This window comes from Paralichthys olivaceus, chromosome 20 (genome assembly GCF_024713975.1).
Source record: "Paralichthys olivaceus isolate ysfri-2021 chromosome 20, ASM2471397v2, whole genome shotgun sequence".
NCBI classification, from domain to species: domain Eukaryota; kingdom Metazoa; phylum Chordata; class Actinopteri; order Pleuronectiformes; family Paralichthyidae; genus Paralichthys; species Paralichthys olivaceus.
In genome coordinates, this window is record NC_091112.1 from 2,104,469 (window position 1) to 2,130,778 (window position 26,310).

The following is a 26,310-nucleotide window of genomic DNA, read 5'->3' on the forward strand; positions in this document are numbered from 1 at the left end:
TGCCCTGACGCCCTAATCACGCGGGTGAATGAACACCTTAGAACAGCAGAATAGCAACTTTTCAGGAATGAATAACGTCAGACTTTTTGTGAGATCCACCGGGATTTGAAAGGGTTTCATAAGCCCAGAGGCCGTATCGTTTTCTCAGCTCACAGGGGATTATACAGCCCTTCAATCCCAGCGAGATGAAAATGAAATCACCATAACTGGAGTTAATGGGTCGTCAAATGGCGACACGGTAAAAATAAGAAGGAACCCACAGCGTGAACGTGACAGTGATCTGAGGCGTCAGCTGCTCATTAATATTACAACAAAATCAGAATCTGATTCTCTTCATTTAATTGTCTTAAAGATAATAATAATAGTATTACGATTCATTTTATTTGTAAAGTGTTTCAAAAAATAATCAAAGAGAGTGTACAGGAGTAAAAACAGACAAATAACTTAAATATAAAACATACTGTAATTATAATTATAATAAGTACACATCTTAATCAAACGTGTAAGAGAGAGTTTCTGCATTTTTTCTGTTTTCCGCCGGCTTTGCTTCGATTTAAATTTCAACCTTCAAACGCTGGATGTGTAATTTTAGAATTAATTTCAGCTGCATTAGCATCTTTGTGGTAAAATAAACCTCACTGGTGCCAGGAGCCTCTGACTGCCAGCTAACAGTAACTGTGTGTGTGTGTGTGACCAACTAATCTCCTCTCTCCTTTCCCTCCACCACATTGTTGATCAGTGTCCTGTTACTGAAAAGCCGACGCAAAATGCCGTAATTATGAGCTGTCAAATGCCAATTACCGGTAATTCAGCTCCCCAGTGTGCGGTGGATGAGACAGTCACTCACTGCCAGCCCGGCTCTGCCTCTTCCCGGCTCGTCCACGTGACATTTGAAGAATTACGATGGTGTTTTCTTTTTTTATTGTCATGTTTGAATGTCACGAGCGTCACATTTAATGGTGTTGACCTGTTTAACGATGGTGCTGCGTGTGAAATGCATCAAATCCCCCCCAGTGATTGATATCGCATGCTGTAGCCCCGAATCACTTCACTCATGACTTACACATAGAGAATAATAATGGGATGAGTGGTTTATCAGATTGACTGGAAAAGACTGGTTGGAAAAATAATGCAGCTAAAATCAATATTTCAAGATCTTTGCATTATTTGTTCAGTAATTCAAAAACAACCTCATCTCACAATATAAAATAAAATTGATCTGCACTTTTAATCACATCTGAAGTAAATTGATTCTTCTCTCTCTTTTTCTCATCCTTACACCAAGTTTCAATAAAATCAGCTCAGTAGTTTTAGCGTAATCCTGCTAATCAACAGATAATTAAATAGAACGTCCTTGACAAAGGTAATTAGTTCAGTTCTGTTGAGCGTTGTATCATCTTTCAGCTCGTTGTTTTAGTTTTGCAGCCGAACACTTCACAGTTTTAAAATGTGACTGGAACCAGTCTTAGTTAGTTGACATCAGCTGCAGAGCAATCAGCAGTGAAAAGTTGGTGGAGACCAAAACGAAGCTAAAAGTAGAATTGCACATTGAACATTGTACTTGTATTCACCATCTGTGTCTCAATATGTGTTATCTTTACAGTAGTGATGCTTGGAACCAGATAATAACGAGAAGCTGCAGCTGTTGATCTCTTCCAATGATTTTCTAATGAGTTGTGTCAAAGCTTTGAGAATCTTTCCAACATCAGTTTCTCACAGATGCATGGTTCAAGTTCTCGTTTACGAATGTTCACAGGGTTTTGCTCTGTAGAGTATAAAGAGTATGTAGAGTATGAACGCCTCGATAATAAAAGTCCTTCTTCGTAGTTTTAAATTCTGTTTAAAACAGAAAATGGTTGTTATGAAAACTCCTCTGACTCGCTCCGAGCTGCAACAGATAATGATAATACACTGCTTCTCCACCAATGTCTGTAATTCATGATATTTGCTCTTATGTTTCTAAATACTTTTTATAGTTTACACACATTTGCATTCGTTGCAAATGAAACGTCCACATGGTCGAGGCCTGAGTGCTGCCGATACACTGCTGGAATCATAAATAATGACAATAAGATTTATATCCAGTTTCTCACATTCATTGATATCTATCCATAGTTCCTCCGCTCCAACTGCCACTTCCCAGAAAACTGCAATATCAGTGACAATGAAGACATTTTTTAAAAATTAAAAATGTCATTCTATGAATCGTTGAAACCTCTTTTATTCCTTGTGAGCAGCACAGCGATAATAGCACCTTCCAGCTTAATGTACGCCTGATCGCGCTGCGCTGCTGGCGGCGGCTGTCTCTCCACAAAAGAGGCAGCCTTAACCTGCTTTCATACCTGAGCGACAAAAGCTGGAGGACAGAGAAATGATTAAATGTAGTGATCACACAGTTAACCCTGGTTACCTGCTTCTTCTCCCTCGAAGGATGTCGGGGGGAAAACTGAGATGTGAACTTAAGTGTCCAATTTTCTCTCCGTATGAATGAGTCCGTTAAGACTCTTATTTAAACAGGGAACATTTAATTACCACTTCGAACTTTTTGCTCCCAATTTATTTATGTATCGCTTTAATTCCTCGGCTCCTCGTGGGTGCAGACGATGGCCCACGTCTCATCTGCTAACATGGAGGAGGCGGGCTTGTGACCTGTAATGCAGTCAGCCAAAACACCCACAAAAAAAAAATAACAATAATAATGTCTTGTTATTTAACTGAATGCAGAAACAGAGGATGAGCCGCATAGTGTTTCCCATTATTTCTTCACAGCCCCAGTGATCCCACAATTTGCAGCTTTTTCCAGCGTTGCACTCGTCGGGAAGTCGCACGGCGCCGGAGCATCGGCCAGCCGTAAATTGAAAGTCAAAGAGGGGCGTTGGATAAATGAACGGCCTCCTGCCTCCCTCCCAACGCAGCCGAGGGATGCATCATACTTAATTGACATCTAGACGCTTGTGGCATTTATCTGTTTATGAGCAGCGCGGTCGCGTAGACAGGCGCAGTGTAAACATGAGGAATATGCTGATGGGCGCTGCAATCGCATTCACATCCAAATCACACACAGCAGTGAATCACAGCTGTTTTGTTTTGATTTAGTTTTTTATGTCGACTTGACTTAATCTGACGTAATCGACATGATGTCAGTTTTGTCAGTTTTTATCTGGGTGATTGCCGACAGCTGTCAAACTGTAAAATAGGACAAATGAACGTATTTGAGAAGCTCAAGCTGGTTTATGATGAATTACTTTATTTATTTAATTATTTTGTTTTGTTTCTCCCTCTGTTGGGAGAGGGAGAATCGCTTGAATCTGACAAATGAGTCTAAAGACGGATGATTCTGCCCCTCGTCTCCTGGAAGTGAGTTCATCAGTGGTAGTAGTAGTTAATCTAATACATTGTTGAGACAATAGAAGATTTAAAAGCTATGAAAATCAGAAAACCATGAATCAACCAAAATCCGTGTGACATTTAACAGCAGCAAATAACATGGTTCTGATGCACGACCCTGAAAAACAGCCAGCGAGCAGTGGAGTCTGTTTTGTGCAGGTGCTCATGTCGGTCTGAGGAAGAGAGAGTTTCCTCCTCCTCCTCCTCTCGTCTCGTCTGGTTCCTCTGAGCCGGTCAGCTGATTCTGCACCGGGCTGTTTGGAGTCAAGCTCTGTGGAAATGAATCATTTCTGATGCCATCTCATGCTCGCTGCTTCGCTTCCTCTCACTCCTTCAGTGTTAAACTTAGTTCTCCTCATATCACTTTTTTGGCCATTTTGAAACTTCCCCACTCTGTGGCCTCCTTTTATTCTCTCTGATTTTCAGTCATTCCTCTTTATTCCCTCCTCCGGTCTCCCCCTGCAGCTCCATCGCCTTCAGTCTCTCTCTGATTTAGTCACTTAACTTTTATAAATCTCCTTCCTGAGCTTCTGCGTTTCTCTTTTATTCTCTTGCGTTTAGCTTTTCCCCATGAATTTTTCTCTTTTCTCTCTTTCAGCTCGATACTTTCCTTTTTTGTAATTGACCACAATGGCAAAACAAAGTGATTCATGGCTTTGATGAGAATGTGTGTGTGTTTGTTTCACCTTCTTTATGAACCGTAAGAGTTGTGAGTTTACTTTTATAATTGAAGGAAAATAAATTAATCATATGTTCAAACAAGAAGAGAAGCAGAACGTGAGGAATGATGCGGAGGTGGAGGAGGTAGATAACTGAGACGTAGGTGAACTGTGAGCTCGTAGCTGCTCTTCCTGTCAATTCAGGTCACGGAGAAAACTTCAGTTAGTTTGCATTCATGTGTTTTGCATGTGTGTGCACGTCTGTCGTACAGTTAAAACGAATAACTGCCTTGACAGCCCGTTGTCTCCCTGAGGGTAGAGAGCGAGGTTCAGTGACTGACTCAGTGCTCAAGTGCACTCACATCACAATGAGAAGGTCTGATTTATTCACACACACACACACACAGAAACACACACACACGTATAGTAATCATGCAAACACACTCTGTGCATGACACACTATATGTTTGACATATGAGATTCATGCCTGCACTCATGGGAGGGCACACGGATCCTTGCATGCTTTAAATGCAAAAACAATAAGCAGGCACGCACACACACACACACACACACACACCAATGAACAGTAATCACACAAACACACTGCTTGACACACAATTCATTAATGCACTCGTGGGAGGGCACATGGATCCATGCATTCTTTAAACACAAAACAATGAGCACACACACACACACAGAGACACACACCACACTCGCGGTCACTGTGTTTCACAGCTGATTTGCAGGCTAAATCCCAGTCAGCCCATTCACCTCCATGCTGTGACATGTAACATATTGTCCTAATCAATCCCTCACACACTAAGAGGCTTTTTGCGCTGGAGACACCCGGGGCTAGGCAGCGGTTAGCGAGTGCTTATCCCCTTTTCTTGCGGAGGGAGCGTGAGGCACGTTCCCTGCAAGAGTTTTATCTTCGCAGGCGCAGCGGCTGGCTGAGAGGACAGAGAGCGAGGGGAAGAGAAGACGTGGCAAAATGACTTGATTCCAGGGCATGAACAGACAATGGCTCTTTCATTTGAAAATACATATGAAGAAATGCGTTAATGGAGGATTACAAGTTGTGTTTGCTCCCTCTGATCCTTCCTCTGTTTGTTTTTCTTCCAGATTTAGTTTTCTCTCTTTCTCCCTTTGCAGAATTACAAGTTAATTTAAGTTCGTTTATGTCAAGAAATCACAGATATACACAATATATTGTGTTTACATCTAATTTAAAAAAAAAAGCTGTTTGTTGACAACTAATCCAAATACAAAGAGCCATTGCTGAGAGGCCGGGACTCTTGGTTACAGCAGCAGTGTTTTTAATGAGCACAGTTTTAACAAGGTGCACGACAGCACGATGCGAACATGCACTTTAAAAAACCACACAGCGCTCAAGAGGGTTTCTGCAATCCTGTTGTCGAGCAGAATTTGTCCTGCTCGTAGTTTTCCTGCAGCGCTCGCATGCAAATCATGTTTCTGCGGAAAAGCCTCAAATGCATTTTCTGCTACATCAGTTTCCTTTGACAAATCCATCTGAAATTCAGTGGGAGCTTGTCTCTTCTGTGGAGACTGTTTGGATGCGAAGAGCTGACAGAATCTGTGGCGCTGCTGATTCTTGTTTAGTGAAAAAAAACAAAACATCACAGTGACAGTTTTTAAACCAAAAAAGGGAACGTACAGGCTGAGCAGACCGCCACACACAGTCGAAGGCAGGGTGTTAAGAGAACTCCACTTGGCCAAGTCAAACCGGGTTTTCTGACACGGCCTGTGGATCAGCAGAGACGCTGCTTCTGACCGTCCACCTTTCATCTCTGTTTTACTCTGAACGGACGGGACAGCTCCGGGCTTGTTCTCGGTGAACCTGCGCCGGCCTGTCTGACCGACCGCTCTCCACAAATCTACTTTTCATGCTCACGCAAAGAGACACAGGTGCCTTCAGCTGAATTTCAAACGGATTAAAGAAGCGGTATCGCGGTTGTCGGTGCTGAGGTTGCTGGAGGCTCGCGCCCCCCCCCCCCAGCGACGCCCCCTGGTTGGCGAGCGTTACAGCACCGAGAGGAGCCTGAAGGCCGTCGGCTGAGGCGCTGCCTGAGGATTGTAATGAAAGGCTCCTGATTCAGATTGTTTTCCTTCCTCTTTAATGAACTCGTCTTTGTTTCCTCGCTCTGTTTCCGTCGAGCTTCTCCGTAACCTTGTTTTTAAATCGTCTTGAACACATGAAGGAGGTCGGCCCTCCCATCTGACAAAAACAAAACAAGTGGGAGGGAGAAACATCCATCACGGGAAATTCATTTAAACGGCATCAGATTCATAATGAAACAGAGAACTAATGCTCCGTGTTTACCACCGCTCCCTGTCTCCACCGGCTTCTTCTTCTTCTTTTCAGTTCAAACAAACACTTTATTAATTATTCAAAAACTATTGGAATGGTGGATGATTGCATAATTCCCTCCCCCCTCTTCTCTCCACCTGTCTGCAGGTATCAGCGCTCAGAAAGTGCGAGTGGACGAGGAGCTGGAGGCGTATCCCACGGAGTCGGTTGATCTGCGTTGCCAATTCATCGACGGAGCGGGACGGACCAAGCTCACGCAGGTTGGCTGATGAAAACACTGATGTTTTTATAAGCTTTCAAAGCAGTGGAGCTCAGAATGTGAAAGATAGATTGACAAGGTGGTTGAAGCTAATGGAGCGAATTCATTGGAAAAACACGGGGGGGAAGTGTTGATTTGTTTACAGGTCAAACTCATTTGTTTCTTTTAAAAAGCTTCTAAACTGTCTTGATCAACCTTAACTTAACTAAGTATTTTAGAGATGATCTAAGTGAGTCCTCGTCTTTCCATCAACTTGCATGTTTGAGTGAATTTTGACAATTGTGATGTATTGTCTTACAAGATATGGGGAAGTGGAAGAGCAAGTGAGGAAATGATTGAATGTTGTACACAGATGACAAAGAAGCTGTTTGCAGAAGTTCAGCGGGGGAAACACGTCATTTATTCACGGCAGATGCACAAACAGTTGTTCGAAGGTCGCTCTCATGTGCAACAGATGCCGAGTGATAGGTGCTCGGACTGAAGTGTGAAAGAGAAGTTCTTATGCACGACTGCAGCTCAAACTACAAGATGTGAGGAAGTAACGATGCACACAGCTACACAGTGGAGCAAAACAAGAATTTACAGATCTCCTCTGTCATTATGGGACGTAGAAAACAGAACCTTCTGCTGCCACAGTCTAAATAACTAACGGGAAACACTGCTTTGACATGGCAGGGTAGAGCAGTGACCCATAATGCATCCTGTTACAGAGTTTCATGGAAATTTGTTCAGCAGATTTTATCTAATATTCTTACAAACAAACAAACACGTCTGCCAAGAAACTGACAGCGGTGAAAACATCTCTTTGGCCGAAGTGCCTGTTATTAAAATCAGTATAGCTCCGTATCATTACCTTAGTTTAAATCCTAAAAGTCAGGTTTCTCAACAGTTTGTGAATATGTTCAAAGTTTTTCTCTCCGTGTCAGAGCCAGAGGCTTCTCCTCATGCAGCTCAGTCACTTGGATTTTACTAGACGAAGAGGTCTGGGCACACTCAACCCAAAATGAAAATCCGGACTGCTCAGAATTTATTTGATCAAAGCCCGAATGACAACGTATCTGAAACCACCTCAACTCTTCTGATGCATCATGAGGCACCAAACACACTAACTCACAAACACACCAGGAGCTGCTCACTTCATTTGATCCCGGTGTGATCAGCCCCCCCCCCCCTCTGAGCAGTGGATGGAATCAATAGATAATTTATTCACAGATTTTGTACAAATCGTAAATTGCACACAGTCTAAATTGCCCTCTGATATTTTCCCCACGATCCACAGCGAGGAGTCTCATCCACTAATTGGTTCTGTCGTCTGGGTTACCACCCATCCCCTCCTCCGTTAAACTTCCTCCCGCTCTGCTCTCACTCACTTTTACTGAATATTTATTGATTAACTTTATTCTCTTTCCTTCCTGGATCGTCCAGTTTAGTCTGATTGCATCTGACAATATCACTTGGAAAGCTTAAAACTAAATCATCACGTTAGGTCATATCCTGTGCAGACCTGTCCTCATAAACTCTGTCCCCCAGGTGTCCTGGATATGGGAACCCTCCGAGGGCCAGAGGGACAACATTGCTGTCTTCCACCCAAGCTACGGACAGAGTTTCCCCAACTTGGCTTTCAAAGACCGCGTTCTGTTCCTGAACAACAGCCTGGAGAACCCGTCCATCAGGATCTCTCACCTGAAGATGTCCGATGCTGGTCGGTACACCTGCGAGTACGCCACCTATCCCTCTGGAAACGAACAAGGGACCACCACCCTCGTCATGCTCGGTGAGTAAAGAGCTATAACGTGTCCTCGTAACTTTACATCAAATCCAACAGGGACAACAAGCTGCTGTTTATGTCACATGCAGCTGAGAACTTTTCACGTCAACATGTATAAAGGTTCCAGCAGTTCCACTCTTCTGCAAAATACAGTCGAGTCTGAAAACAGGCTTTCAAAAGCCGCTCTGCAACATCAGCCCCAGCAAGCGTCTCCCCAGCCACCAGCTCAGCACTGCGTTCTAGAAAAGAGGATCCCATCGGACCCAGAGTCTGAGAAGAAGCAATTTAAAGCATTTGAGGAGGATTCTCTGGGTGAAAAACAAGGGAGACTGGAGCCGGGTTAAGATTCATGTTCAGATGTGTTGATGTGATCGTCTGGCTTCAGTCTGGAACTTCAGATAAACTGGTTTTGTTCCAGACATCACTCTGAGATCAGCTGACATGTTTTTGAGATTGTTTAGATTTTTGGAAATGATTATATTGCTCGACATGTTCTGGAATATATTTATTATAGTATAGATACAAGTAATTCATTAGGCTTTATTCGTATATTCACTAAATAAATATTAAAAGGCAAGTTTCATTATTTCGAAATGAAGAAACACCAAAGGCAGGTCAACAAAGACAGATCATTTGATTTTAAATGAAATTCTCCAACTCTCATACTAATAATTATAATAAAATGCTGCACGAGTCGTGCAATGATGGAGGTAAATAGGCATGGAAAACAAGGAAAGAGAGTCAATAAGTAAGAAACTAATTGGATGAATAAATAAACAGTTAATAAACTGTCTGAGTTTAAATAAACAGATTTTTAGTTTGCTTTTAAAAATATAGAAGTTTTCTGATGAGCTCATATTTAAGTATTTGGGCACAAAGACCTGGCTGCTGTTAATGTGTAATTTCAGACAGTAATGTGGATTATTTGACAGTTGAGTCACTCAGACCTCGTTCAGAACTGCAATTAACATCCGCCCTGAGCGATCCGATCACGCGGTGTCACTCGGTGCCCGGCTGACGTCCTCTGACTCAGATCCACAGAGAATTAAACGTTGTTTTGCTTCTCACTGTGAAAAAAACTTGAAAAAAGTGGTTCGATAAAGTAGCTGTGTTAAATTTAGAGGCTGATTGTGTCATAGTAGTGCAACTAGACGAGCTAGAGTGGAAACGAAGGCTTCGATGTTTGGATCCTTCCCAAATTATCCCAGGATTCATTGGGCTTGGCTGTGCAACCGTTTTTGTTTTTCAACCCAAAAAAAACCCTGAAATGTGTAGAATTTCTTTAAGTTACCTCGATGCCTCGATTTGTGAATCTGAGTGGATGTTCAGTTGCAGTCAGCGGGGGACACATCCTGTTTGTAATCGGAGACAGCTGGTGTTTTTCATCCACCCACATGTCCTCCCGTTTGCACTCCGCTCACAAAGGAATCAAACGCCTGGCGCCTTTCTCTCCACAACGAGGAGGCTGCATGCTTGAATGTGGAGAACAACAGTTCCCTCTACTCTTACATGGAAGTGCTGTTCTAACAGTAAGATGGCCCAGAGCGTCAGAGCTTGTACGATAACGAGTGCACACGTCGAAACACTGAATCTACACAAATCGTATTGTTTGCACGGAGGCCGCCTGCTGCTTCCTCCTTTTGTATCGTATGGATTCTGTTTGTCAGGGTGAGATGTGGGGGAGACTTTGTCCCTTTTGCTTGCACAAATTGGCTGCAATTTCAGAAAAGTGTGTTTTATTTTGTCCCAGCACAATAAAGGGGGAGATTTGAATGACAGCTGGATTCCTGAAGAAAAAAACAAAAAACTAAAGTATTCAGGTGTTGACTGTGTGTGTTTTTAATTTGTTTCTGCCTCAAACTAGGGTTTGACGATTCTTATCTTCCAAACTAAAGCAGAGCACTCTCTCTCCTGTAAGTCACTGTGGAGATGCTGTTCAGTAAGCGAGCAGTAATTAAATTTAATTCATTACAGTACGCCAGTAGCTGCTGCCAGCGAGCTTCGTGGAAAGAAGTGCTCCGCAGTTCCTTTCATGTGTTCTCCCAGCTGGGCCAATAATATTTTCCCTGGTAGTTCTTCTAAAGTAAAAACCCTTCACACAACAATAGGAAATCCACCTCTGGAAGCTTCTCTCACGCAGAACAGAGGCGAACGGGAGATGCAGAACTTGGCCTCCTCGCAGAGAAAACACGGAGATATTCTGGCGGGTTTGCAGATGGATGTGGGCTAAGTCTCCTAAACTGCTGCTGCTGGCACAGAGCAGGAGCAGACTGGGAAATACCTGCTGGAGGGCTCACTGAATCACCTTTTGTCTAAAGCCGCAGCGCTGCCAAGCTCTCTCGGACAGATTCTCGTCCATTTAAAAAAATGCACTCGGTGAACTGAGCGTCCCACAGTCACATTTTATCTGTGGGCTATGTTTTCACCCCCCGACTGTTTCTCAATCGTAAGCAGGGTTACGCAAAAACACAACTTTAACCGGAGTAACGTCACTGACAGTTGTGGAAGGAGCGGCCGGCAGGTGGATCTCTGACCACAGCTAACAAATGCTAACACCTATTGTACGTTTAAATTTTACCGCACAGATCACATGTTTTTGTTTACAGCACATTCACGCCGGCATCAGGCCTCGAATCAAAACCTCTCCAATCTCATCGTCTTTTTACGAGTTCAACGTCTTCGTCTGTGTTCGGCTCCTCTTCTTCACCCTTAGATATTTGTATTCCTAAGCTCACTAGTTTATTTTGAGTCGTGATCTTTGTTCAGCTTTATTTATTCCAGCCACATGAGGGAAAGTGTATTTTGTCTCTGTTTAATCTGAGCAGTTGATAGATGATGATATATGAATCTGAACTCAATATGGAATCTGGTGGAGGTGTACACAGTTTGTCCTTTTAGTCAAATGTAGAATCTTCCAATCGCATTAGACTGTAATGAATTTACGACAGCACCCCAATCACATCACAACTTACTTTAGTATGAATACCTACAGCCCATCGTATCAGAACTTACAGGCTGCAGCATCACTGCCAGCCAATCTTATTCCCACTTATCAGGGTGCGGTTGAAGAATCACTCGCCTGCCAGTGATTATATGGTTTTGGATGGTGGCCGCACAAAATGATTTGTGGTTGTTGGAGCCGCATCGGTTACAGTGCAGCTAGCAGGACAGAAATACAACTGGGGAAGTCTCGGAGATGAATAAACTGCTCAGAGATCCAGACTGAGCTGAATTTGAATTTGAAGAGTGTTGGTGCAGTGCAGAGGTCAGAGGAGTGGCCGCACACTGAAGGGTCACTGGCTGGAGTCCATGCATCATCAGAGTGGTGAATAAGTAGCAGACTGCAGCGAAGCTTTCCCTCTGCCAGACACGACTCAGTGCCGGAGCGGACGTTGATGGGTGGACATTTTATTTCTCTTTCTTCCTCGCCAAGGATTAACGTTATTGAAATCCAGAAAGTCAACAGGTAAATGAAGACCAGCCGTCCGGGCCTGCACTGAAGATCTAGCTTCGAATAAAACAAAGCCCTGATTGCATACTTCTCTTTTTCAAGCAGATATTATGTTCAATCTTGGAACGTGACAATACAACTCTACTTATTTTATACACAAACTACTATTTTCAAAATCCACGTAGTTAATATTTGTCTTAATTAAACAGAAGATGTATTTAGAATTTAGAGTAAAGGTTCATTTATGGTGTAGCAATGGAGGAAATACTAGTGCTATTTAAATTGTGAAAGATTTTATATTTTCATATTTTATTGACAAACTGCTAAGTGTACAAACATATCTGTGTTATATTTGTCGATATGTGAAAAACTGGTTCTGCAGAATTAACAATACAGAGAAGATGTGTATTAATGTTTTTACATTTTGCACAAAGAATAGTTACAAAACCTTAAAAATAAGAAAATTCTGCAAGTTTGGTTTTATTTGTTTAGATTTTACTTATTCGTGAGAACATTTATGTTTTAGTGTAAACTATTTTAAAAAAGAAATATTTTCAAGAAACTGCACTTGTTGGCGGAGTCATACAACAAATGCAGTAATTCATGTCTGTCGTCAGGATCCACTTAAAAACTGTTTTTATTGTGTTTAAACTTGTTGGATTAGACTTCGAGCACCTGTGCGACAGTTCTGTGTCTGTGACACTTGAGTTTTCAGGTAAATAATAGATTTTATCCAGTGAACACAGAAAGAATGCTCTTCTCTCCCTCAACACCAACTGTTGAGACATTCTTCAGTAAAACATCATGACCTCAGTCGTCCTCGTCCTCGTCTCAGTCTCAGTCGCCAGCAGCAGTGAGACAGACGTTGTAGCTCCCAGGTGAAAATATGTGAAGGATGGAGAAACGGGGTCTTGCCCTGAAGAAATCAAGTGTGCACAGCAAACCTCCCCTGGATGAACAAAGGTTCACAGAAATTAAAAAGTAACTCCAGTCAGACCTCATAGTCTCAGCGGCAGTTGTGCACGTACCAGCGAGAGGCATCAGTGCACAGCAACGCATCTTTCACTCTTGAGTGTGTGTACCTGTCACAATCTGCTGCACTTGAGAGAAACCACCGTGTGCATGCGTGTGCATCCGTAGATTCATTCTGTGAGAAACGCTGCAGAGAAACAACAATTCCTGGATCCACACTTTAACTTGGATCTGAAACAAATAGGACTCATCCTTCCCACAAGGTCCGTTTGCATCTCTGCCAACGAACCGACAAAAAGAGATGTGAGGCCTCCAGGTTCTGTCTTGTTTGTGTTCAGGGTCAGGTCCGTGGGTTGAGAGGTGAAAAACATTTCTGTTAGTTTAGTTCTTTGCTTTGAAAATTCTTTTAATTTCATCCTTTTCCATTTCAGGCACTTAACGAGTGCTTTCAAGCTTAAATGAGCCAAATTAGTCTCAAGCTTAAATTAATGCATTTTGTCAACATCTCCAGCAGCCAATAATGAGTTGTCAAAACAACACACACAGAAGAATAATTGCAGTATGAACTATTCCTGTGTTCCTTGAATATTCATCTCTTGTTAACAGCTGAGCAGACGTGGAGAGCCAAACAGATGTTTCTCCCCCAACAATGTCTGGAAATATTCCGCAGCAGCGCGTCGGTCTGGGAGAAGATGTTTACAAACCTGGGCAGCTGGTGAGACATGAATCCCAAAGATCCAGAAGCTTCTCATTGATTTTTTTGGGGTGAACGGATGCAGCAAAGTATAAACTAAAAATAAAATACATCACGTGTATCTCGAGAGCCGATCATCTCGTGTGTGTTTGTGGTTGAGGGTCCAAAGAAGTGAGACGTGGAGTCAAAACAGAAAGCTCTGCCTGTTTGGAAAGGTTTCTGAACCGAACCATGGATTCATGGACTCATCTGTTAGATCTGTTGAACCGGGAGCTGCACTGTAACGACCCAGTTAGGAGCTGATTCTGGGTCAGATTTTGTTTATTTAAGGCAGTAAATGATTAAGTGATGGTGAGGGGGCGGGGGCGCGTCAGTCCAGAAATGTCTCCCCTCTAATCAGCGACATCTCAACAGCAGCATTTGGATTCAGAGCCAAACGCAACAAACCGCTTGTAATCTGGGTTTTTCTAAAGACTGGAGTCCGGCCCAGTTCTGGTCCATATCGCTGTTAGCTCGGAGTCCTGATGGTTCACTGCAGCACAAAGTGAAAGTGACGCTGCGGGTCAGTACTGGACCTCTGTAATTTCCGGTCCGGCTGCCGGGCTTCGGCGCAGTGACGATGACAGATGTCAGCTGTCCTGTGTGGACGCCGCCTTAATTCAGCAACAGCCGGCTTCGCACTCGCTTAGAAAATCCCCTCGCCCGGCAGATATTCCCAACTTGTTCAGGAGTCAAACTGGAAATCTTCCAGTCTCAGGCCGGGTTCTGTTCCTGCTGCCGAGGTGCAAAAGAAAGAGCGGCTGTGAGAAGTCCCAGGTTCAAGATAGGGCAAGCATCTGATCTGCTCAAGGGAAATTTCCCACCAGCTGTTTTTCACAGCTTAAGTCAAATTGTTTCTGGAGTTCAAATCATATCTCTGTATTTTATTCTGCGAATGTGGAAGTGCAACATTTCAGTTTCCACAAATCTCTGAGTACTTTACGTAAACCAAACGCACCTCGAGCAGTCGATGGTGTTTGCAAACATTACCGTGATGCAATTTCCTGTCTCCCTGCGAAGTCGCTGGCATTCGAGCGGCTGATAGTACCACAGGAGGGTTGTGGGGGGGGGGTGTGTGTGAGGGCAGCTGTGTTTATTCGGTTCTGTTAGCGTGGCGTCCTGCTTGCTTTCAAATTACTCCGAGCCGATGTGAGGCAGCGAGCTGAAGTGGATGCGATGTCACGAAGCACATCAGGGACGGATACCTCTGACTTGTTTAAGTCCCCAGATCAATCACCGACACTCGGCCTCACTCTCCTCTCATTTCTACAAAGTCGCTCTCTGCTTATTTTTCCCTCTGTCTGTGTCCTCTCTCTCTCCCTCGTGAGTGAACTCTCTCCTCCCTCGTCTCTTTTTGTCGCAGCTCTATTCATTTTGCTTTTTGTTTTATCCACCACGCTGTGATTCCTCCTGGTTTCACAAAGAAAACATTGTAAGACTCTTTGGACCTTTTTAAATAAATGCTGCCTGGATCTGAATTTCAGATTAACTTTGAAGCCAGTAAAAAAAGCTGACTGCACCGTCTGCAAATACACGGAGATAATGACTGAGACTGTGAATTTACATAACAAGAAATAAAGGAGGGAGTAAATTGATAATCGCAAATCGAAGGGTTAACCATAGCCGGTTGGTTTTTCCAGGAGCTTTTTACAAAATGATTCCAAACCACCGAGAAAAGAATTGTAAACCTGCACAGCAACATCTGGGCCGTCACTTTTTCTACGTGAAACGTTTGAATGTGGGAAATGTGGTCAAGCAGAAGGTGTGTTGGATGAACTGCTGTGTTATCGACCCGTCGGGACTCGACTCAGGATGTTTGTGAGCGAAGCTGTGATCAGATAATCAGATAACGTGATTCAGGGCTTCTCCAGATTTGCGCTCCCCGGCGAGAAGAAGAAAACTCTGTCCGTCGTGAGGACGATGAGAGGAGACGGAGACAAGGGTGAAATTCAAACCCTCTTCACCTCTATAGATCTGTTCACTTAAAGGTCATCACTCTCAAAGCAGCCGAGGCTCAGGAGGTGCAGAGGGGGTCGTCCACTAATCGGAGGGTCGGAGGTTCTATTCCCAGCTCGTCCAACGTGACCTCGGGCAGGACACTGAACCGCCAGGTTGCTCCTGACGGCTGTGCCTCATATAAAAGAGCTGAGTGAATGCATGTGTGTGTTTTTCACAGTAAATCACTATGAGTGGTCGTTAAGAGGAGAAAAAAGTGATTCATAAATGCAGCTCATTGACTGTTTTTGTCTCAACGGTGCAAATTTGAGGTCAGCAGCATTGAACTCGGTGTGAAACATTGATTTGTCTCGATTTGATATTGATTCATTTCGTCCCCAAGAGCTAATTCTAAATCGATGGATTGACTCTGCTGCGAAATTTGAATGTTTGAATGTTCGGTCACATTTCCACAGAGAGATTTTTGAGTTTAGTGGAAAGAATTTCTTGCTTGGTAAATTCTTTCCACTTCAGTCTCAGCTGCATTCGAATCATTGAAAGGAATTGAGGGGAAATTTATGAAATCAATTTCTGAAGTAAAAAAGAAGTGTGTGCTAGAGAAAAGTAAATCGCAACACTTGACATCACAAAATAATGGAATTCACTGACATTTCCAGATTGACTGGTCGAATCAGAGGTTGAGTTTTCATTTAAAAAAAGAATAAGGACGTTTTCATGGAACATTGACACTTGATATAAAGAGTCCAGTCCGATTTAACAAAGCTGATGTGATGGGAGGAGGGAAGCAAAGTTCTGCACATCACTGTTGGAAAGTAAAAGCCTTGTTACCTTTTGTAATTTGGAAGTCTGGCTTCAGTTGAGGGTTTAATCCTCCGATGATGAAAACCTTTAGGTCAAAGTCAGAAACACAAAAGTGCCTCCCTCTGTGAAAGGTGCGATACGAGGGTCGTGTAACTTTATCTCAGATCCAGATTTTTAAAAAGAGACATTGGTCTGCACCATTTTAATGAACACATTAACACACACACACCTCATTGCTTCATTACGGGCCTCGTCCCGCCACGTTGGATAAATCTGCTTTCTTGTGTATTAACTGACGATAATCTTGAAATAACTCGATTTATTTCTAAACATTTAGTTTTTTCAGGATCCGTCTTTAACTTTTTCTTCCGTCTTCTTGATGTTGGGGCCCGGGGTCACACCGGAGGCCCCCCCCGCCCTCCTCTGAGTTTCATTACAGCCACAGTAGGCTGCCGCGGTGTATATGCACAACAAACTGATTGAACCCTCCTCTCTCCTGCCCTCCTCCTCCTCCCTCTCCTCCTCCTCCTCCTCCTGCCTCACGTTTGATGTCACTTTCCTCTCACCACCCGTTATTTTTTCATCTCTCTCCCTCTGCTACCATTTTTCTTTCTCCTCTGTTCTCCTCATCCCTTGTGTCCTGTCTGGATTCTTATCATCTCCTCCCTCTCACATCTTCCCCATATTTCTTTTTTTTATCTCCCCCTCTCTGTCCCCCTCCCCCCTCCTCCAGCCAAACCTAAGAACTCAGCCAAGGTGGTGACAGTCCAGGCAGGCACCAAATCGGTGGTGGTTGCCCAGTGCGAGGCGGCGGAGGGCAAACCGGCTGCGACCATCAAGTGGCTGGCGTCGATCGGAGGCAACCACTCGACCAGCACCACCAACGGCCCAGATGGGACGGTGACGGTACGCAGCGAGTACCGCCTGGTTCCCACACCGGCGGATAACGGCAGAGAGGTGACCTGCATGGTGGAGCAGAGGACGCAGGAGCGGCCGTGGGTCTACCCTCTTAAACTCTCCGTGGAGTGTAAGCAGAACACACACACACACACACACACACACACACACACACACACACACTTGATATTTTCACTTCGTAATTTGTTTTTGAGCATAAACAATAAACACTGCACAACCTTTTCCACTATCATGTATCACGGGTCCAACTAAGGATACAGACGGCTCGTCTCGATCCAAAAGTGCCGACTGCCAATAACTTCAGACACAGATCAGTGCTCTGCCGGAGCCTTCAGGCCTTTTCTTTGGCAGCCACCTGCCGACTCTTTACCGCTGATCTATAAAAGTTCGGCACGTTGCCAGATATAAAGACAAACAGTCCACGTTTACCGTATATCAACGCTGTGAGAAGCTGATTCTTTAATATGTTAGTGTGCAGGACTTCCTCCACTTCTCTAATGATCTGCAGGAGCCAAACAAACTGATAGATGCCACGACGATGTGAAGTGATTACAAACATTTAATACAGTTTTATTAGTTTGAGACAAAGAAGAATGAAGCCAATTAGACTCAATTAAAGAAATAACTAATAAACTTTAAGCACAGTCCACTCCTCATTAGTGAGACTGGAGTTATGTTTGTCCAGCTTTATGGTCTCATGGCAGATTAAATCATCCGGGGTGTAGATTACACGAGTTGAGATGTTTTAGGAACAAGAATCTTGACTAGAATATATTAATCCTTGGTTAAAGTTGTTTTTAAAACATTTATTCACAACCTAAATTTATCACAAGTTAGCCAAACAATTACCGCAGACTATAAAAAATATTCATTTTATTGAACAGATGTCTTACATTACAGTTGTCCTTTTATAATGGTGCCGTGTTTCTCATTACCTGGACTGTGTCAGCCCGTCGCGGTCTAATTTGTCTCACCACACTTTCAGAACAAACTGGAAATAACATTTTAATAACATAATATATTTCCAACATTGAGCTCCGAGCTGTTTCTTCATTACGGATCTGTACACAGAACTCATTTCTCCCAAACAAACACAACCGACCTCTCCGTCAGAGTCGAACCAGCCACCATAAAGAAATCTGTCTTTGCCATCGTCTGTAGGAATCCAACGTAGAACGTTCAGTTGCTGCTTATCTGTCTGCGTACCGTCAACCATAAGCTTCTCCTGTTCCAGTCTGACACCTGATCCTTAACTTCCACGACTGCACCAAATAAGTAAACGGCACAAAATGTTGCCAGAGATGTTCCTTCTGGACTTCGGGAGAATAGAAAATCATGAACGTCCATGTTTACACACATGCTGGCGCACACGTTGTTTTCGTTTAATCCTTAAATTCCATTCTAATTTACATGGGATTACAATATTACACAGGTTCAGCGTAGCTTTGCAGAGATTTAGACAAGCCCACAGCGTCGTCTCCACTGTGTGACCTCGCCGCCGCTCGCTGCAAAGATGGAACAGATTGTTTCTGTTCAGCCTCTTTTTTATAATCTGCAATTTTTAGACTGTGCACTCACAAACACACACACACACGCACACACACACACACACACACAATCAGACTGCCGGTCCAGCTGTTACAAGCAGTAACAAGGAATAAATGTGATACCTACACATGACCGCTGGCTACACAAACACACACACTCTTATCAAATTAAATGTCCTGGCTTCACATACACACACTCTGTAACTAGAGATTCAGCAGATTGAGAGTGTGCGTGTGTGTGTGTGTGTGGGCGTATTCATCGTGCACATGTAAAGTTAACACATGTAACCGTATATAGACTCAAATACGAGCACAAACGAGGCTGAGAGATCTCACTTCTGTATGTGTGAGCACACGGATTCCTCAGTGTCTTCTCCTGATCTTTATCTGCAGGAGGAACCTTCCTCCGGTGCCTCCATCGGTATTTTTGCTCGCTGGGATGTCGCCTCTTCAAAAGTCTCATATCTTCAACATCTGCACAAGTTGAACTAAAAGGGGACGCAAGTCAGTAAACCGAGATAAATGGTTAAAGTACCAGTTGTGTTAAAAAAATAAAAAAATGCTTAATAAACACAGAGAGAATATTGATCTGAAAGATTTCTACAAAAATATAAAATATGAAACATGAACTCTGAGTCATGCCAACTTTTCTCTGCTCGTCTCCTGCAGCTCTCTGACCGTGCTGCACGTTGTCAACGCGTTTTACTGTGCACGTAACGAAACGTACTGAAAACCTGATGAGGTAGAGGACGGAGCTCTCGGCTTCGTGCTGCAAGAACAATGAACGCCGTCAACCTTTGGTATTTTAGAGCGATTTAAACTGGACCATGCAAACAACAAGAACTGAAGCGAGGACTGAAAACATTTCCTTCTCTCACACAAACAGAGAAGTAGCAGAACACACACATATACACACACGTACACACTGAGTCCTCGCTGCGTGTTTGTGTTTGTGTGTGTGTGTGTGTTCAGTGATGGTGTGAGGGATCACGTCTCCTGTCTGCTGTGTAAATCAGATCAGCCTTTATAGGTCAACGCTCTCTAGGAAGAACACACACGCTCACACGATCGCACACACGCGACCGCACACACAGGCTGTAACACCACAGGCCCTCCCTCCTGTCCTGCTGTTAGTCTTGACACCCTGTCACTCCTCTCACACACACACACCTCTCTTTCTCTCACTCGTTTTTTCCGTCTCTCCGTCTGATTTTCAACATGAAATACATGAAGGGAAGAAAATCCACGGAAGGTTTTCTCCTCGTTTTAACTTCCTGCACACGCTGCTTTGCTTTGACTTCCCCTCAATATTCAAACGCTTTCAGAAGCGAGCGACTGATTTTCCGTCTCCTGCCTTGATTTTGAGACTTAAAGCTAAAAGGTTCACACGTCACTGTGCGTAAACGACGTATCAAACACATTGTTTCCAGGTGTTGATGGAGATGTGACACTTTGACAAACAACATTTCAGGAAATGATCTGACGTCGTCCAGTTTACGATCGTTTCTCTGAACACTCACGTGTTTCAGTGTCCCTCACGGCCGCTTCACAGACGTTATCTATTACGCAACTTTGTGAAAAGAGAGAGAATCTTCACTGAGCAGCTGAAAGTCCCAGATTTTGTATATAGTTGTGAAGTTGTGAAGTGGGTATTGGGGTATTTAAAGCCATCTGCCATACAGCACTGAGCAAAGAAACAGGATGTCATAAAAGCAATTTTACAAAAAGATTCAAAAGTTAAAATTGCAAAAATATGAATAATAAGAATATAAAAAGGAAAAACTTAAAGTTGAAGCTTCAAGCTTCAATCCAGTGATCGACGATGTGTCCAGACTTCAGGCTCTTGACTTTGTTTACGCACTTTATATTTTTATCCTGTGTTAAATCTCTTCTCTCTCTTCCAGACCCGCCCACCGTGTCCATAGAGGGCTACGACGAAAACTGGTACGTTGGCCGCTCAGGCGCCGTGCTCCAATGTCTGGCCAGCAGCAACCCGGCGCCCACCAACGTCACCTGGACCACGTAAGAATCCCACTCCTTCCATCCGTCTCACTCCACCTTTGACGGAGAGAGTGACTGATTTTCTAATCATTCCCATAATCACGACAGAAGTTTGCAATCTTTTCCCTTTAATGATCTTTTTTTTGTTGTAATTTCTGATAAACATGAAAGCTCCAAACATCTCAGCCTGATGGACAGATGGCGTGCTGTGTGTGTGTGTGTGTGTGTCTGTGTGCTGTGTGTGTGTGTATGTCTGTGTGTGTGTGTGTGTGTGTGTGTGTGTGTATGTCTGTGTGTGTGTGTGTGTGTGTGTGTTTCTTGATGAATATTGAACAGGGAGACAGAGCGGCTGTTCACATGTCTGTGACTTCTCTCACAATAAATGTATCTTTGAAATCACAGTCACAGATCGTCTCTTTTCTTCGTGTTTTCAACTCTCGATTTATCCTTTACCATCTTCATCTATTTATTCTTTTCTCATTTTTTCTCTCCCTCACACTTATCGATTTGCCATCTTCATTTTCCTTTGCTTCGTCTTGTTTTATGCAAAATGTTCGACCTCCTCGCTGCTTTTTCTTTCATTTTTTCTCTTCATCCTTCTGTCCTCCTCCTTCAATTATTTCTCGTTACTCTCTCTCCCTTCTTCTTATTACTCTCGTCACTCCTCTCTTTTCTTTTGCATCCCTTCCAAATATCCTCCCTTCATTCCCTCCTCTCCCTCCTCTCTCCAGGGCGTCTGGTTCTCTGCCCGACACGGTGGTGGTGGAGGGCAACAGGCTCTTGGTGCCGAAGGTGGACGACGCCGTCAACACCACCTTCATCTGCGAGGTCAAGAACAAGCACGGGGCGAGCAGGCACCACATCACCACCATCGTCATCGGTGAGTCCATCAACCCTCGAACGACACACACACACACACACACACACACACACACACACACACACACACACACACACACACACACACACAGGTGTTGAACATGTGCATAAGCGTGTTCAGATGCACTCAACATACGGAGCAGAGATGTACATTTACCTGCAGTTAAGATGGAAAAACACAGATGATAAAGTTCAACATCCCATTCAACGTAATGGGACTATTTTCTCGAGTACACACACAGACACTCAAATGAACATATGCATGCACACACACTCCACATCCTGTCTCACACATGCATGCACAGAAACATTAATCCCCCTCTCTCTCACACACACGCACACACACTCACACACTCACACGCTGGGATCAGGGCTGATCTGGGCGCTGCAGGGACGCTGGTTTCTCTCAATCTTCACATTGGATTATTTTTCCATGTTTTCGTCCTCGCTGTCCAACTCTGAGCGAGGCACGGCGGACGCTGTTGATTGACCCGATCCCCACAGCAGGGCCAAACTGCACAGAGACGGGCCAACTCCAAATCTTTATAGCTACGGATCAAAACCGCTCACTGAGACACTGAAGCTGGAGTCTGCAGGGCCGCCTGCCACTGGGAAACTGTAACTCCACTGGATGTAAATTGAATGTGAATTTTGGTTTTATGAGTCTGAGAGTGGGGCCCTCATTAGAGTGTTTTGGCCCTGCAGTGGACGCGACTGTGTCGGGATTGTTGGAAGGTTTCTACATTTTTCCAGGGGGTTCATGTTGGTGTGAGCCAGTTTGCCCAGTTTGTTTTCCTGTCTCTCTCTTTTTCCCCCCTTGTCTTGTTCATAACGACTAACTCCTCCAAAGTCTGTTGAGTTTTCTTTCCTCTCTCACCATTTTATTTACTCTTCTGTCTGATAGAAAGAGTGAACACTGTGTCTGCATGCAATCTTTATCTTTCTGCTGGATTTTGACTCTTGACGTTCACTCATCCGGTGATTCCGCTGCTGTTGCCATGGTGTTTGGTCGCCATCTGACGCTTTCACACGTTGATCCCACACAGACACACACACACACACACATATACCTTTACACTCACTAGCACACACAAACTCAGGACGATGTCTGCACACTGAAATGCTTCGCTGAACATCAGCACAAAACCTGTTGAGTCTTTTTTTATCAGCGTGTTTGTTTGTGTGTGTGTTTTAGTGACTGGTCCGAATTCTTCCTTCTTTTGTTTTTATATTGCATTTGCATTTTATTCCAAAACAAAGCTAAATACAGTATATCTGTAGACCACGCAAGGCCAAACTATCCCACACACAGGTTAATGTTCAGATCGATAAATTATTTCCAGAGAATTTAAAAACATCTTGAAAAATCCTGCATCAACAATAAAAAGAAATCCTGGATCCAACTCTTCATCTGAATCCAAAATGTGATGAGTTGTTTCCTGGGCAGGCCTCCGTCACTCACCACGCTCGGTGCAAATCCGTTTTTTTGTTTTTGTTTTTGTTTTTGCATAATCCATCTGACAATCAAACAAACAAACCAACAAACAGACGCGGGTGAAAACACAACCTCCTCGTGAAGGTAACAAAGCAGAACTTCTCCTCTTTTGCCAAAAGACAGCGGAGGGAGCTACATTTAGAAAATCGGTGGGAAATCGGTGCTGGAGATTGGAATTGTCTAATCTGAGAACAAAGATGCTTTGTAGCAGGGGCGGTTTGTTGGGAGGGATGTGTGGGAGGTTCAGAAGTGGCTAAGCTGCTGCAGTTCTTGCTGGAAGCATGGCATTGTGCCTGACTCAAAGTATCAAGGAGAGTACTCTTTCCCCTTCTAGCACACACAGAAACTCAACGCACTGCATTACAGAGTCAACACATAACCCACAAAGTACAAACACACACACTTGGAGCACTTTGAGGACTCGCACACACACATTTTTCATCTTTCCTACGAGCGGCGTTCAAGCCCAAACTCTGTGATTCATCCTCTTCTGTGTTGAACGTGTCCTCAGTGTTTCTGCGTTTGCTTGTAGAACAACAACATGGTTATAAAGCGAAGCAGTAATCTCTCTGTTTAACACATTTATTGAACACTTATTGAAATCAGAATGAAGGGGGGGGGGGGCACTTTGCTCACTGAACAAACAAAAATATCTGTTTTTGTTGGGGTTTTTTCTGCGTTTCGTCCCCCAGCTTTTTCCCAAAGTGACTTCATGGGGAGTTTGTGTGCTGCTCAAGGACACTCTCATACAACCTCACAGATTTAAGTAACTTTAACTGCTGTGGGAATCAAAGCTATGAATTGTTTTTGCACATGGAATTCACTTCAACCTCTCTGCCACGTAAATCCTCATTTTATGTCCAAGCTACTTTAAGTGCAGTAGTGCCAGTTGTTAACGTAACACCTATCACGTTTGTGTGCTGAACATTGTGTGTAGAGGTTTTAACAAACTGTCTATGGTGCAGAGGGGAGTTGGAAAACTTTGTGTTCATCCTACCTGGTTTATCTGCATTGAAGCTGTACGCGATCGACGGGGTTCTGTGTGTTTGCTCTGATTCTATAGACTGTGTTGTCTCAGAGGACAGGAACAGACAATTAAATTAAATAAAATGGTCTCGGAACAAAACAATACCCACTGAAAGGCTCCAAATCCTGTTGATGGAAGTCCCAGGCCTCACAGCATATGGCCGGATACTTATCCATGTAAGATTAGACGCTACAAATGACGGTAAACATAGAGCAAATGCTTTCCCAAGTGCCAGGAGTCTGTTCAGTGAATATTATAATCTTACATATCCATCTACATAAAGATCGACATAAATATTGTAGCTTTAAACCACATTAATGTGTTGGCACTGCAGACGTCCGTTAAATAAACTCATAATTGTGGTAAAAGGAAGCGAATCGTGACCTATAATGAGAGACTTCCTCTGAATTAATTGGGCCACCAACTGCCTCCCATAGGCTCGTCATCAGAACCGCCGCCCGTGACTATTTACATTCCTTCTCTTTTGCATTGGCCCGATTCTAAAGCAGCGTAGCAGGAAACCTCCCAACACTCCAGATGGCCGGTCTGTCGCCGGTGGTGAATCACGACAGGATCATTTCACCTCCGTGAATATCCCCAGATTCATGGTTTAATGATTCAGTCTGACACAGTAGGTTGGTTACTATCCGCACGCGATGAATTAATAATGCGTCTTCTCACTGGAAAACACAGCGTAGCCCTCAGTCGAAGCCGTTATTAAAAGCCGAGGCACAAAAATCTCCATCTTGCTCAAATAAAAAAAAAAAAAACAGGTGAATTCAATAAAGGAGAGAATAACTGAACCAACTTGTTCTGTTTGTGCCCTTGGTTTGAAAACATGTGTTTATTTATCAGATGTGGTGTTTTCACCTTGACTTAGGATTTTTAAACAAGGGAAACCTGAGTGGGTCCATCCAGGCTTCATATTTACTGTAGCTGTGACTACTGCAGTGGCAGCTGACGCAGAATCATTGCAGATTTTACCACCAGACAAAAAGCCAGATGTCCATGGGTGTCTTTTTTGTCCAGCGTGATAAGGACTTCTTTTCTCTATACAGCCTCTCTGTGGCCATTCTTCCCTGTAACATTAAAAAATAAAAAATCCTCCACTGACAGAATAACAGCGAAAATGTTTTTTTTTAGTGTTGAACAATATTGCCACTAACAAAGACCCTGTAACCTCGCTGATACCTCGGTGACATACAGCTCCGGCTGGTTCAACAAACTCCCGCTGCTACGACAGCACTGACAGCCGAACACAACAAGACATTTTAAAGTGGTGCTTTGTCTGTCGTCACCTGCGGAACCATGAATACATTGAGCCAATTAGTTCAGCGCAAGGCACAGCTTTGGTGGAGGAAGGGGACCATTACGGGCTGGCCCCCGCTGACCCCTCCGCCGAGCGGGGAGACGGTATCAAAGGTCAGAGCGGTTGTCGCAGTCAGAATGCATATTACCACGGCTCGGTTTAACCTGATGCAGCCGCTGACTGTAAATGATTTTTTCTTTATTTTTTTCCCAGCAGGGAAGTCGTCATTATGAAAAGCTGTCGGAGTTTGGCTGATGCAAAAAATGGTTTGGTGTCACCTTGACATGCTTCCTTCAGGAAGTCGTGACACCTTCAGATCAGAGTGATCCGTCTCCTAAAGAGGAGCCATTAGAAGTAAACTACTTGTCAGTGACTGTAGTGATAGAAGCCACTTCTAGTCTCTCAGCATGAGATCTAAACTGTCACTCGTGGAAGACTCCAGCTCTCAATAATGTAACAGTTAATACCCTGGCACTTTGCGTGTTCGGGCCCAACACACGCCGCTAATTTCCCTGCTGAGAAGTGTTAACGGCTTCTCTCTGTTCTGTTAAATGGTAGATGAAAGCACCGTGCTGTCTGGCTTTTCTGCTGCTGTCAACAGACGTCACGTGTTAAGATCCACCAGCCTCCGTCTTAGAGGAGGAGGAGGAGGAGGAGGAAGAGCTATAAGGGAGGTGGTCGTGTGTGGTATCATGAGAAACGGAAAAGAGATAGGGGAGTGGAAGAGAGGTGGGGCAGGAGGCGGAAGAGGACAGTAGGGAAGGAAAGAGGAGGAGGAGGAGTGGGATGAAGAGGAGTTGATGGAAGTGCTTGGATGGC

General features: G+C 43.9%; 1 protein-coding gene across 3 annotated transcripts in view; it reads left to right on the forward strand.

Moving 5' to 3' along the window:
* pvrl2l (PVR cell adhesion molecule related 2 like) overlaps positions 1-26,310 on the forward strand; it is a 209,192-nt gene that overhangs the window by 84,940 nt on the left and 97,942 nt on the right. For all 3 annotated transcript variants that reach the window (XM_069516060.1, XM_069516061.1, XM_069516063.1), the window contains exons 2-6: positions 6,523-6,635; positions 8,165-8,408; positions 17,049-17,342; positions 20,685-20,802; positions 21,513-21,661. In XM_069516060.1, coding sequence (XP_069372161.1) covers positions 6,523-6,635; positions 8,165-8,408; positions 17,049-17,342; positions 20,685-20,802; positions 21,513-21,661 — 918 coding nt within the window. The remainder of the gene's footprint in view (positions 1-6,522; positions 6,636-8,164; positions 8,409-17,048; positions 17,343-20,684; positions 20,803-21,512; positions 21,662-26,310) is intronic.